We start from the raw sequence: 15,731 nt of genomic DNA on the forward strand, positions 1-15,731 counted from the left end.
AAAGTCAGACTTTTCACCAGTTCTCTTGTCATAAGGCCTAGGTTAAACCCAAAAGAATTATTGGGCAACAGATTTAAAATAAAATATCTTGTGATAATATGGCTTTGTATGTTGAAAATTTAGTGGAAAGTCCCTTAGGCACACTCAGGGAGGGAAGTCCAACTGAGTCTACTAAGCAACAGGATGGAGATATAACTTCCAGCACAGAAGACCTTGCATGCAAATTGCAGGAAACTGTGAGCAGAAAGGCCTCTCCCCGGCTGCAAGTGATAGGAGGGGCACCACTGCTCACTGCAGGCAGCTGAAAAGGAGTGCAGTATTTACCTCTTTTCTCTCACACCCACCCAGTAAACTTAAACTCTTCCCAGCCATAGGGAAAACCTCCCATGTTGCTGCTTATTATTCTTAGAAGTGGATGGAGCAGGCAGAAATGGGCCTCATTTGGAACAGGGGAACAGTTAGAGAACTTTCAGAAGCACTATTCTGAAGTTATCACCAAAAATATACAATCATATTTTTGATGAAACTTCTGGCAATATGTTTCATAAAAGAAACATTTAAATTGTTTGATTATTAGCCAAACTGAATAATACACATGTAGGAACTGGAAAGATGAAAGAAAGGGAAATGGGAAGATGAAAAGCATGCATTTGTTATTTTAAAGTCATTTTAATACAGTACCAAGGTCTAAGCTGTAAAAAGTACTTGTTAGATATGGTTGGGAGTACTGTTGTTTAGTAACATAATAAGGGATGGTAAAGGAACACATCTGAGTTTCAGAAATTAAGTTTCATTTTGATGTAAAACAAAACCAAGGCTTTTAAAATTCTGAGAGGCACAAGCATATGCACACGATGGAGGGAACAATGCAGCCAAGAATGCAGAATATGCAGTAATTACAGGTATCATCTGAGAGATGGGAACATTTCCGCATTCTAAAATAGATGTAATGTGTAATGACTGACATGCTAATGCCTCCCTCTCTTTGTTCTAATAAAATACCCAGGAAACTCATCAGAATCAGTCCATATATTCTTGCAAAACATTTTTGTTTGCAACTGACATGACAATAATTAATTAGCAACTGGCAATTAGAAACACGAAACCATTATAGTACCACTGAAGGAAAAGAAACAGTAAGTCATAAAAGACATATGATTTTCCAGCAATTGTATGAGTCTTTCATTATAATTCTAATAATACTGGGAAAACAATCTGTGCTTTTTACTGTAGTGTTTTCCCTGTCAAGGATCACTTAAAGAATTACAGGGTTCCAAAAGTGGCTTTGTTTTGAAATCTCTCTGACAAGACAACCTTCTGATAATTAAACCAGAGTCAAAATTAATCAAAAGATGATAGGAAAAACTAAACTTCTTTGACAAGTGCACAGATTAAACTAAAACCAAACCCAGAATATGGTAAACATAACCAAAGTAGCACTATTTCCCATTATTTTTCCTGAAGCCATATTGATAACTTGAAGCCTGAAGTTTTCTAAGTCATACAGAAGTGAAATAACTGAAATAGCCACCTCCCCCCCCAGCTTATTAATCATACCTTAATTTGTGCAAAAGGTCTGTCAAAGTTTCCAACATAAAGAAGACCAACATTCTGGGTGAGTAGCCTAAAAAAATGAAAAAAATCTTTTAAGATATCACTTTACATCCATAAGTTTTTTTCTGCATCTCTAGCAGTTGTTACCAAACCCTAGCAGGGTAACAAGCTTCATCACGACAGCAAGAGCTACCTTTGCAAATCTGATTACACAACCTTTTTTGAACTACTACAGAAAAGGAAAGATGTGAATTAAAGATGGATGCACATGAGTAATTTATGTTTACAATGCAAGCAGCTCTTCAATAAAATCATTTCACAGGCTTCTTTGTGATGGATGTCACTCAGTAATGTGGAAGAATGGCAGGTATATGCTTCTTCTATTTATTAGAGACCATTAGAGACAAAGAGACAGCAAGAGAAAAGACTTAAGTAAACACACAGTCAGAGAGCAGGCCCAAGAGCTAAAACAGATTAGGACATGTAAAAGTATGCACAGTAAGACAAAAATGACATCACTACAGGTAGAGAAATAACATAGAATCTCTGCAATATTGTCTAACAGCTTGCTAAATAAGAAGAGCCCCAGATACAGCTTGTGCCTGCTGTTCTCTTCAACTCTATAAAGTCATTGTGCACACCACTAAGATCCAGAGGGACAGTGGGATAAGTTGACTCAACTGACTGTTGATACTTCTGGAAAAGAGTTTGATTTCTGCAGATACTGTGCAAGTCAATGCCATCAGTACACAAACTCCAAATCCCAGAGGAGCATTAGGGCACTGCTGTTACAAACGAGTTGACAAGAACATCACTGGCCAGTAAAAAGGGCAGGAGAGCACTGTGCTGTTCCAACTGGACAATCACAATTTTCCTCTTGCCCATTGGTCATTCCCTCCAGACAAAGTCAAAACATTCACATAGATAAAATAAGTAAGAAGAGGTGGTGAACTATCATCTTCAAAAAACCCTTCTGTAATTAGATATGGTATACAAACATTTCCAGGACACTTACAGAAATACCCAAAGGAAGGAAAGAACAGTAAGGATCAGACCAGATCAGCCACAGTACAGACAGGCAAGTGGCTTTCTCCCTTTGCCCGTTAGTGTGCCGGACAAAACTGGGAAGACTTGTACTGTTTTGCAATGGTTCTGCAGTATACGGAAGAAAGGATAAGCACATCAAACTTATTTTCAGTCAAATAAGTCAAATTTATTCAGAACTCGTGTGTCTAGAATTGGAATATCCAGCATACTGATCAAACCTTCTCCTAGGACTATAACACAAAATAAGAAAATATTAAAGGGTTTTCTAAATGGAAAGAAACATGTGGGAAGTAATTAGTGAAAAAGGTTTAAAGAGACTCTCTAAAAAGGATTCAGGGTATGTCACCATATTTCAGAGAGAGGCATCTTAAAGCAAAAAAGTATTCTTAAAAAGAACTGCACATAATTATTATAAGACAGAAAATAAAAACAAAAAAATCCACTAGCTGTATTTCTAGTAAGGGACCTTAAGAAGAGGAAAACATACAGTGTGATTATTCCCACATGGTCATTCTTCACGTTTCCTTTACTGGATAAAAACATAGGACCATTAAAAATCTAAGTCTTTGGATGGCTTTAGTTAGAAGTAATGAACATCCAGGGAACCTTAAGACCGGTCTTTTCAGGAGACTGTACTGTTGTCTATACTGTTTAACTTGCTATCACTGATGTACGCTCCAAACGAACTGCAAGAATTGGCTTCCTTAATCAGACTGACACTGACACAGTACAAGTTGATTACTATTTATTCACCTTTCACTGCCTTTTCACGTGCACTTCAAAAAAGCAATGTTAATTCAATGCAGTGTAAGCAAAATTTTTAGGGCATAGAGTTATTTGTAGCTCTCCCTTGCTTAAATAAAAGGCTGCATTCTGTGTTTCTCTAGTTTACACATTCCTCTTGAGTTATGAAATTCAAAATTACATCACCAACATGCAAAACCACTCAGTTTTCATATAAGAATTCAACACAGTTGAAACGAGCATCCCAATATGATCGTAATTTAATGTCCACTCTGGTTTTCTGCCCCTAAATGGTCTGAGCAATTAAAAAATTCTAAATCTCATCACTAGTATAAACTCTTTTACTCAGGGTCTTTCTTATGGGCATAATCTCTGTATTTCAGAGACTGAGGTCACACAGAAGAGTCTGGACAGGTAAGCAGGCTGTGACAAGAGTCACTTCTGAGGCTCAGGATAAGCAAAGCTACTGCAAGAGTGTATTTTGAGCAGTTCATACACAAAACAGTTGTGAGTTTCCCTCTAGGCTACCTGGATCCTAGTGCTGCTGTGCAGATTATGGAAGGAGGTTTCCAGAAAGGAGCATGCACAGAAAAAGAAACAGGGTGGAGCCGGGAGCCGCTACCTCTCACAGGAGCAAATTACTGCAGATTAGCTGAACGCAGTAACTTGCTCCTGTGCGAAGCAGCAGCTCCTCCGCTTGCTCTGTTGCAAGAGCGGCGGCACATTGTGCAGGAACACAGACTGAAACTTGCAGCTCTAGCCAACAGCAGAGGCCAGATAGGCTGGCAAAGCAGGGCAAGAAAAATACAGTGTGTGCAGCAGAATGGCTGAAAAGAGGTAAGGTAATTGGCATTGGAAAGGCGAAATGTGCCAAAGGAAAACGATGACCAATGAACAGGCAAATAGGCTTGAGGTGTCTGGTTTCTCAGGAGGAATGCTGCCCTGCAACACGCAGTGGTAGGCACCCAGAGCTTCCAACAGCACTGCTTTAAGTTATTCACTACCCCTGTGAAACAGAGCCTGTAACTCCTTCCTTAAATTTCAACAAGAATGCTCATAAAATCCCAGAACTGATGACAATTTATCATATAATAACTTGCAGTATTTTGGGACACAGGGATTACTTCCACTTTACAGTCAGAAGCAGCAAATAGCAGCTACAATGGTGCTGGGAAATGATCTAAGAACTTTATCCTTCATATGCTGTGGGCAGATTTGCAGTCTTCACAGAGGTTGCTGGTGAAAAGACTTCAATCTGGAGAAGACGTGTCTCAAGAGTGGAATAGTTATGAAGCAAAATGGAGAGAAAAAAAAATCCTGACACTCAATGGGGCTACTGACCCTTGTGCACAGCTGCATCTTTATTGCTAAGTACACCTCAGCATACACATTAGTGGCTGATTAAGGCAAAAAAATGGAACACACACCATTTTAAATATAAATTGGAGTCAGGATAAAATTTTAGGAAAATCTGTGTGACCACACTCACATTCTAAACTCCCACATTTAAAATAGCTTTATAATAGGGATTAATATTAGTTATGGTCTGAATGTTTTTATGTTTCATTTAAAATATACCTTTTGTGTAATAAGCATATACAAATACTTCCACTGATATGCTCTGTATGTGCTTTTAACTGCCTCTAAAAATCACTCTGGATGCATTTGCATTTCAGACAGAAATGACTGTTAGAAGTCATGAACACAAATGAACAACAGCCCTGAGAACAGAAGCAACACCTTTGTAAGTTCAATAATGGTATTTTCAAACTTTGGAAGTTCTTCATGGATAGCTTTCAAGATAAAGGTAACTTTCATACTTAGTTTAATAAATTTTGTATTCAATTATGCAAAGAAATTATCCCAGTATGTCATTATTGCACATGATGACACAAGCACAAATAAAGCACTACGACACAGTAGAAAGGACACCAAATTCATGTGATGCAGTTGATGTCCTCTTAAGAATATAATAAATATTCTGCATTTATCCTGTGGTCACTTAAACTGGGAGGGGAAACTGTGCACTGTGCTGCAATATCATAATCATAGAAAGAGAAGCAGTTTCTTAAGTAGTTTCTTGAACTGTCACTTGAATTCCCCTACGGTGACATTCCAATTATATTTTACTTCTTCCTTATGATAATCATTCCCCATTGGTTTAAAATTCTAATCATGTATTTTCTAGGAATAGGAAAAGAAGAAAATCAGAAAAGCATAGAGAATTATAAAAAATTATGTTAGGGTCAAAAGAATTAGCTTATATTCCATTTTTTTCAAGATCATTAATTATTTCATTAATTTAATTCACTGACTATTGTAAGATAAGATAGTGAAAATAATACACTAACTATTATGAAATATAAAACTATATAAAAGGATCCAGCAAGTTCTAGAAAAAGGCTAATAACAGGGCTTGTGAATTTAAACTCACATGCATATATGGTCTGCAAACAACATGTATTTCATTTCGTTCTAGAAGTACAAAGAGTCAAAGAACTTGACAGTTCACAGAAGCAGTGTGTGCCCTGCACACAGAATACTGACAGTGGCAACACAGGGGCTTCCCAGGCAAGACAGAAGAGCTGTCTCCCGCTTTCCACACTGCACTTATCAAACCACTTCTTCAGGCTATGAAGATACTCTAACAAAATTTCTTACTCATCAGCCAAGCAAGAAAACTTTTTTCATGGACAAATATAAGCTATTCTAGTATAATTATCATAGTAAAGAGTAAGCAAATAGACTGCATGTCTGATATAGGACATTCTTCCTCAAATAAGAGCACAAATTGAAAAAAGTTACGAAGGAACTGGAAGAAATATTACGCACAGCTGGTTAAATAGTAAAGATGCAAAAAACCCTGGATTTGAAGATGAGGTGAAAAAGGTTAGGAAACAATACATTAAAGTGCAAAAAAGACACCGTAAACAGTTTTATAATGCTAAATTCATCTCTGCAACCCCACAGAAATGTAAGCAAACACCTTTCATTCGATGAATTCTGAATTTGCAGAATAGCCCACGTCAAGTTAATGGTGATGGCAATTAACATAAAAGTGTATTCCAAGTAACATTCACAAGGAAAAGTGCAGTAGATAGCATAAACTACAGATTTGAATTTAACACCCTCTACCTTCCAACAACAGTACTCCAATAGTGTGTTCCATTAGTCATATTAATAAGCAGGGTGCTTTCAAGCACATGCAACTCAGGCAAAAATACCAATGCTATGTGCTAATTGCCATTCAAGCTCCTATGTGTGATACTTGAAAGGCTTCACTGAACTACCTCACTCCCTACAGTAAATCACTACCTGTCATTGACTATTGATAATGAGAATCTAGGAAGTAACTGATCCCTGAAAGACATAGTTCCACTGAATAATGTCACCACGGTTATACACCAAATCAAACAAAAATTACATTTAGAGGGCTTGAAACTGCAAACTGAAATGACCTCATAAATAAAATAATGGTCTGCAAGCAATTCTAGACTGTCAAAAAGAACTGACCAATATTAAAGTTTACTTTCAGTTAGTAGGGTTTGTGTTATTTTTTGAAGAAGTGTTTGGCCGTTATGTTGGTTTTTCGGGGGGAAGAGGGGGAGTAGGTACACAAACACTTTCCTAGAGACAGGGACATTTTTCAAGACACATTCTTGCACTCCATAAATAAAACCACAGACGTTTCCAAAAAGCACTTCTTTTCGTTTGCTGCCTTTATGTCTAGTGCCGATAATATTTTAATGTTTGTCCAAAGCCCCTGTGGCTTTTTCTTACAGGCAAATTACATAAAGCAGCATTTTGACTACATTTACATATAACCTATCCATAAAAAATAGAAAGGAAAAGTAAGTAGAAACAAAAAGTACCTATTAAATAATCATGCCCATTCCTCCACCAATGGAATATTACTCCCTGTAGTATAATGAGCAATTTGGCCAGGCTGGTCATAAATTATCTGGAAAATGAGGCTGCTTGACTTTTCCTTTGAGAGATTATTACATAGTTCAAGAGATTTCACTATTAGAATCTATTTCTAACAGTAAACATCAATTTTTCTTTCTGAATATCATCCCTTTCTCCTCACTGAAATATGGGACAGGAGTTAGGAACTATTCCCAATTTGCTGAAAGACCTGCCAGACACGGCCTGTGCTGTAACTCTGCCCAGATTTATCCATGTTTGACAAAGCAAGAGCACTTACACAGCTCTGGACTCACTGGAATGTTATAAATACACATTATAATCTAAGACCCCATAGGGTCCTTCCACCTTAGCCATCTTTTAAAATGTAACAGACACCAACAACATCAGCAAATTCAACTAACAGAATTAAGTGAAGAATTGACACTATAATGTGAAGCTTTGTATCTGCAGACTTCAATAAAATAAGAAGTCTCATTACATGTATTTTGAAGTCAAAACAAAGACATTTTCAGTCTCTCAGGAGTTACTTAAGAAAAACAGATTTCTAACTAATAAGATATAGAAGAAATACATGAGATAATGACAATAAAAATCTCAAGCATATCCAAGTAGAAAACTGGTAAAAAATCATTTAGTAGATTCACTTGATCATGTGCAAATACAGGAAGCAAATAAGAAAGACAGGGAGATTGCTAAAAACCCAGTATCCACTCTAAAAAAAAAGGCATCAAGGTAGGAACACGTGGGTTTTTTAGTTACCAAAATGAAATGCCTGAAGAAACAGAGGTACTAAAAGAAAAGCTCTGAGATATATTGATAATTAAGATGAAATAAAACACCAAACCCTGATGCAACGTATCCAAGATTTCTGATGTTTCTTAATATGGAGGATCTGAATTGCTATTAAAAAAACAGATCAAGTCAATTTTTAACACCTAAATAGGGTAATTTCTGCAAACTTCTCAGAGTCCTACCCTTTAGCACAGCATTGTTCAGCATGCCTACCTTGGCCACGCATGGCAGTGCTACTTAGGAGGTTGCACATCCCCTGCACTCACACTGTGGCTGCATCTGCCTCTCTTTTGATCATTTTAATGAAAGAGTGCTTAAAAACTAATGGGGTACAGGAGGAGCACCACACTGACATAATCGATTCAGACTGCCAAAAGGCTTCTGTTACAGTCTTCTTCCACAGTAATTTATTAAAAAACACCATAAAACTAGGCAGTAAGTACTTTTATATGGAAGACACTACTTACTGTTATGGATTGAACCCTGATTAAGAGACTGGACAGGCAGAATAAATGGTCAGTTTTCATCTTGGCAAAGGCCAAGTGACTATTCAATTTATGTAAGAGACTGTTTAATATATTTATGAGTAATCAGAAAAAGTCATGAACAGAGGAAGTCTGCTGATGAAGCAAGTTACGAAGCAATGGCTGGCAACTTTAGCTAGATTACAAACTTTATCACTTTGAAAGGAAGCTGATATCGTATTTAGAAACATCCATACAACCTCAGCGTTACTTTCCTCTGTGGTGAAAGATACACGCTCTTTTGTGTATGAATGAGGGAGAAGTACTTACACCATTTAATTAAGGAATGTATCATAGTGTGTATGAACCTGGCAACTAGAACTCCGTCATTTCCTAACGTTTAAAGGCTTGACTTCAAAGCTCACTGAACTTTATTTTCACATGTGGTTTTGTCATTCCTTTGTCCTTACTCTTTCTAATTAAAAAAAAACCAAACCAAAACAACAACAAAAACCCCACAAAAATCCAACAAGCAAACAAAGAAAAAAAAAACCACACACACAAAAAAACCCCAAACCCCCAAACTTCTGTCCTGCACAACTATTCTAAACCACCCAAGCAGAGCTGGAAATTTAAACATTCAGCAATTTTAACACAGGCTGTTACCACTGAAAAACCATGACAAAGAACTGGCAGGGAAGCTATGATGGGGTGATCTCATCTGGCTATAATTTCCCCCACTCTGGCCTTCATTTGTCAGCACAGATGCTCCAACAGTCTTCTGGTTTTCCCAGTGCCCTGCATGCTGCACCACTGGTGGCAAGACCTCATGGGTACCCTGAGTAAATCAATTGGTACCAGTATCCTTTTGACAATGCAGGGCAAACCAGATTGATCAGGTGATCTGTATTTAATTTCTTGTAACAAAAGAACAAGGAGTTATTGAATTATGCCAATTGAGTGAGAACTCAAATCTGATAAATACTTAATCGCTAAACACTAGACTGGAGCTCACTGATGCCACCCTGGTGTGCAAGAGAAACAGGGATTGAACATGCATGTGCATAATAAAAATATCTAGAAACTAAAAATTCCCCTTAAAATAAAACAGTAGAGAATATAAAATTCACTTGTCTACATGGATCAGAGATATAATCAGTATGAAAATTCCCATCTTCTTAAAAAAGATCCTCCATGGGAAGGCATCACAAAAGAGCACCCTTAGCCATACGTATGCACACTGCCAGACCGCTCCAAACAACTTCTTTTTCTTCCTGTTTCCCCCCAGCACTTTAATCATTTATTCAAAATAAATACTTTATTAATTAATCATGCACAAACAGAGAAATTATTGAATTACAGTCTACAAACCATTTAGGTATGGGTTCACGGGGGACTATGCAGATCACAATCCCAAGGTGAAGCCTGTAATGAACAACGAATTGTTTGTCTGGAATTAGGATATGCACCCAGCTGCCACTCTATCCAGACACAAGTGCCACCAGCAGAATGCATGAACAGCCATCTGCTACAAACAAACCTACCACCCAAAATAAGGTAGGAAGGCTGTCAGAGATGTCAAGAACTCTACTGAATGCTTCACTCTCACTACTGAAACCTGTACAGATGGTGCAAGACTTAGCTTCTCTGTTCATTATAAGATTAAATCCTTCAGCATATTCATTACACAAACTTGTAAATGAAATTTCTTTTACAGAAATCCTTCAGTACTAATAAACACAAAAGTAGTATTCTGCTTCTAAAGTATTAAGAAATGCAGCTGAAGTACTTTCCTGGGTGTGACAAAAGAAAGGACTATCACTTTGTAATACCAACTACCAACACTGTAATACCAATTATTGCATCTGTAATCTGGAAGGCATTTGCAGGAAAGTTGTCCTGTCTTTCTGGTATATCTGCTTAAAAAAAAAAAAATCTGTATCCTTACCCATAAGGCTCCTTTCTCTATAAGGGAAATCACTGCTTTGCTATCAGGGTGCTCTGCCTCACTTCAGAACTGCCACATCTCCTCCAGTAACCCCTTTCTCCATTTCTCTGTCTTTCCTTTATCTCTGACTCTAATGCTCAGCTGCCCTTTGGTTTTGTTTAGTACAGACTTTTTAAGCTGGCTATCTCACTCCAACAAATTCCTCCCTTCTCCCTTCTTTTTTCTCTGAACTTTATCAACATTTATTCAGATTCCCAAATTTAGAGGGGAAGCATCCTTTTGTCAGAGCCACCAGGAGGGGAGTAGGAATGCACTGCAATGATAGCAGCTTGGACAAGGCTAAGAAATGGAAGGCAGACAAGATTAGGAACAAAAAAAAACCCTCTGCGATGCCTCTGCTCCACACAGAGCATTTGCTTCACAGCAACAGCTCCCAGGTTGACAACTACTGTTCCAGTTTCTCCTGAGCAGCTGTGATCTCCACACCAACATAAACCTGAGGCAGTGACTAAAACACACACAGGGCACTAGCCAGGCTCCATCTTCCCAGGCAGGCACTTGGAGTACAGTCACATCCAAGTTCACTAACACCCCAAGAAGTCCCAGGCAGCCAGACCCACTTCCCTGTTGAGGGTTGAGGAGGAGGACCACGAAGCATCACCTCACCTAAGGAGCTGCTTCTACAAAATTTTTCATCCAATATAACCATATTGCAAGCTCCTCATATGCTAATAGGTATTCTTCTTTTCCAATGTCAGCTTTTTAGATTTTATTTAAAATTATTAATCTATTTTGTCACACACTCTAAAAGGTCTAAAAGTTGAAGCCTGCATGATGAACAACTTGCAAAAATGTATCTTTTCTATAAACTGTGGGAAAAAAATAATAGAACTGTTCAAAAAAATTGCTGTATTATTATTACCGAAACAGAGCATCTTTTAATTTACTGTCCTGAATGATGAATTTTTATTATGTAGGGCACAAGTGAAAGAGCAATTATGATTAAATGCAAACTGAATAGGACAAAAATCTAGTTACTTCCAGACCCTGGCTGATAACTACTACTAATTTAACTGGTATCAAGACCTGCTCTGTCTCTTCTTTCACCTCTTTCTGAGAAGATTTATGTAACATAAATAATTAAGTTATTAATTAACAAATGTACAGTAAAGTAGGGTTTTTTCCATTTTGCAATATGCCTTCAAGACATCATTTTTTACTGCAAGCAATTTTGCATGTTTTCTTGGACTATAATTGACACTTGTCAGAAAAAGCCTGCTTTAAAAAAAACGAGTGCAACATGGTTCGGCATATTTTGATTTTCCAAGTAGAAAATCCTCATGGAGGTTTTATAAGCTACCTGCATGGATAATAAGCCTCTTAAAGTAAGCTAACTGCAATTAATTACAGGTATTACACAAAAAAAAATTACCTTGTGCATTAAAAAAAAAAAAATTAAAAAAAACCCCTGTGAAGTCAATTCAAGTCTTATTTAAGGTAGGACAAAGTCTCTAAGAAAAAGCAGTATGTTTCCTTAGACTAAGTGATACGACTAGGAAAAACAAGGACTGGAGCATGCAAGTTAATCTCAAGTATGAAGAAAGACTTTGATGTTTCAAAATTTGGCTGTATTTTTAATATGTATATGATAAGCACAACAAAATAACATAAGGTATTGCCTTTTCCTATAATACCCAGTCTTAGCTACATCTTCAGACCATCAAAGAGAAAAACTTATCAATCAGCATACAGGAATGCAATTTCAGCTATTTCATGGAAATTCTATGCATTTTAACCGGGACTTTAATCACTTTGGAGTAGTGACTGATAGCAAATAAAAAATAATCACCTTTACTAGGAAACCAACCCTGAAGACTCACATGCAAATATGGGTGAGAGAAGTAAACCAGAATGAATAAAACTTGAGCAGGAACACAAAATTGAATCTATCTGGGAATAGTAACACAGAAACGAGAAGACACAAAAGACAGAAAAGGGCAAACTGGTAGAGCACATATTAGTGTAACAGATGAATGGGAAACCTACATTTTAACATATCCCTCCTGTCAAGTTTTATACCAGCTAGGAAACCCAATAGCTGTGTGTCTCTTATCTTCTTTTACAATCTTGTTTCTTAAAACAATTGCAACTGAGGAGTGGTCGAAGTTATTCTGTTTACTCAGTTATTACAGATCTGTGCTCTGGGTCTACCTGTCCCAACAAAGCCCCTGGGAACAACTCTTTTTGGAGGAATTCAATTTCTTTTGGACATTCCTCTGCTACATTTTACATGCACAGATTAGTGACAATGGGATTACATTGACAGTTTCTGCAATTCTGCTTCTTTTTGGTCTAAATATTTCATTTCAAATTCAGAATATTGCTTTAATTTTTCACATGCAACACCTACACTGGAAGAAGACTTATCCATGATTGATTTAAAATGCACAGAAAAAGAATTAACTCTAGGTTAAATTTATATGCACACACCTTCCTGAAACAGTAGAAAAATAGCTATCAGACAACAATTAATACAAATGCTGCAAAATCAAATTTCAATTGTTCCTTCAGAGGAATCCTTTATCTGTTTAAAAATTAAATAGGCCATTCCTTTTTTGAAGCTACTTTCAACACCACCTTGTTATTATGGCGAAGAAGATTTATTATCAAACAGTAAACAGGCATTTCATTCTGGTATAAATCACTTAAAGCTAAGACAGAATGTAATTATTGTATTTGACATTTGAAAACTAAGAGAAAGGAAAAGTGAATTGTTTTCCTTAGGACCAGAATACAAAAAGTGGTTTTAGACAAGTTAGAGAATTCTTGATCATTATTAATGTTTTATGAAGATACCCTGGCTAAACTAGTCTGAGGGAGAAAAGAGTGTGCAATCTTCTCCTTGAGAGCTTGTGGGTAAGAAAAAATTTCGCAACTCTCAACTTTCTCAAGCTTGCACACATGGCACAAACAGATTTTCTGCAATTGCCCCAATATCCCAGCCAGTTCTGTAGGTCCAAGCTAGTCTGTTTGCACTGCAGTTGAAATGACTGCAGTTATTCTCACTATACATTATCCTTTCTTCATTCATAGGTTTTTAATAAAACCCACCTTTCTCTAAGCTTATTAGTAGTTTTGCTTATACAGAAAATTGGTTGGCACGTACAGAAACTCAGAGTTATGGGGGTTAAGGGTGTTTCTGTTGTTAGTTTTATGTATATCAAACTTGAGTAGAAAGCTGCCATAGCTAGCAATAAATAAATTACAGATTATCTAAAATGAGGGTAGAGGAGGAAGTTATGTAGAATTAGGTTTCCTCCACCCTGCTTCTTCCTTCAAGTTACCTTTCCCACTGCTAATATCATTCCATAACTTTTGTATTTCTGTCTTTTCAAGTCCCCTTGTTGATTAAACTTAAGGATGAGACTTTGTCACAAAAAATGAAACAAACCTGCCAACTTCTCTGTTGATAGAATTGCTGATTTAGAGCTTTAGAAACCCACCAACTTCTCTGTTGGCAGAGTTGCTGTTTTAGAACCCCAGAAACTCAGTTCATTTTTTGTAAGTTAAAAGAAAAAAATTGTGATTCTGGAGCTATTACATCAGAGAAATTAACTTTAAATAACTACCAAATTCTTGCCCTTTTGTCATATCCATACCAGTTTTTCTGTCAGAAACATCTTCTATGCACTTTGTTTTGCAATAAGTTCATATGAATTCAAACTGAGTGAATCAAAGAAGTAATTCAGGTTGAGCAATAGCAGAGATATATTTTCTGCATGAAACAAGAGTAAGTAACTAGATCGCACTGTTTAAATATTAACTTGGTAAAAAAATGCAAAAGAGAAGCAACTTTGCAAAATCTACATCTATAGCATCTTTATGTTATGCATTTCTGGATTGTTTAAAAACCATTCGGTATGAAACTTCCGTTATAAAAGAGTCATTAGTTTCATAACGTAGCTTTCAGCAACAAACACAAAAATTTGGACCAAATGCTGCATAAAATCCTTTGGGAAATGAATGCTCCTCAGTCTGTACAGTGGAAAGCAGCAGAACAGACAATGCTGTATAACTTCAATATTAGTTCTTTTCTGCAGTCGTTAGGGTTCATATCTCTTCCTCAGGCTTGTCCAGTAAACCTGTCAACACTCTAAGTTTTTAAGTAATTGGTACAGGCTATGCCATGCTTTTTTTTTACTCAAATGGAAGTGTTTTACAAGTGTAAAACACTGGACACTCCTTTGGCCACAGTCTGGACATAGGCATGCCTTCACAACAGAGGCTCTATCAAACCACAAAAATTTGCCAGCCAAATAACATCAAAGAATCTTAACTTTATCTCTGAAAAAGGCAGGATATCATCTTCAGAAGACACATGGAAAATTCCTCCATATATTACAAAGAAACAACTGGTATATGATATATGAAAAAAATTAACTGTGTAATAGCTTCCTCTTATTTTTAATATGAGAGAGAAACTAAGGTAAACAACAGAGAAATTATCCCCATGCAGAAACCATTCGTCATATCTTATTATATGGCTGAACAAAAGAGAAAAATGATCACTTCTGAATATCTCATTTTGGTGATATATTTCAAATAACTGAAGCTTAATACTTCTGCTATTAAAACAAGCTGTATTTCTGACCTATCTTAAGTGGAAGAAAGCATTTGCTTGTTGTACCATTGTCTCTTCTAAACCAAAACATTATTCTAGTTTATCATGATACAGAATTCATCTTTTGAAACATAATTTTCTTAACACATAAGTAATGTGTGAAGATTTTTATCAAAGTGAGTACTGTGCAGAAACCAAGCACAAACACCTTGCTCAGTAAGACTTGAGAGCCATTTCTGCTTCTTTTCTTGAATAAGAGCAGAACGATCAACAGTGAGTCCTGAATCAGAAGTGTGTAAAGGTAATTTTAATCAGAAATCAACAAGTCAGAAGTGTTATTGATGCATTAGCTGAGAAGAGTTAACCATGTCCATAGCAGATTTCCCCTTCTGGAGGGGACATAACAGTTCAGAACCTTCATTAAGAGATATCCAATTCACTTGTGAGTCTACCTGTCTTGCTCTATTCCACAAATCCAGCAATCTCCTACAACTGAATATCCACTGTCATGCAGAATTCTGTACTCCTAAGTAAAAAGACTAAGAAACTGATAATTTGAGATTTGATGCTTTAACATTCACCAAAAGAGTGAAGTGCTTTTATAAACATCTGTGCAAATGATGGTTTTGAT

General features: G+C 36.7%; 1 protein-coding gene across 1 annotated transcript in view; it reads right to left on the reverse strand.

The window, feature by feature from the left end:
- The window catches only part of RNGTT (RNA guanylyltransferase and 5'-phosphatase), a 174,203-nt gene that overhangs the window by 32,134 nt on the left and 126,338 nt on the right, over positions 1-15,731 (reverse strand). The window contains exon 13 of the mRNA XM_017825292.1: positions 1,558-1,624. Coding sequence (XP_017680781.1) covers positions 1,558-1,624 — 67 coding nt within the window. The remainder of the gene's footprint in view (positions 1-1,557; positions 1,625-15,731) is intronic.

This window comes from Lepidothrix coronata, unplaced genomic scaffold (assembly GCF_001604755.1).
Source record: "Lepidothrix coronata isolate B3197 unplaced genomic scaffold, Lepidothrix_coronata-1.0 Scaffold4, whole genome shotgun sequence".
NCBI classification, from domain to species: domain Eukaryota; kingdom Metazoa; phylum Chordata; class Aves; order Passeriformes; family Pipridae; genus Lepidothrix; species Lepidothrix coronata.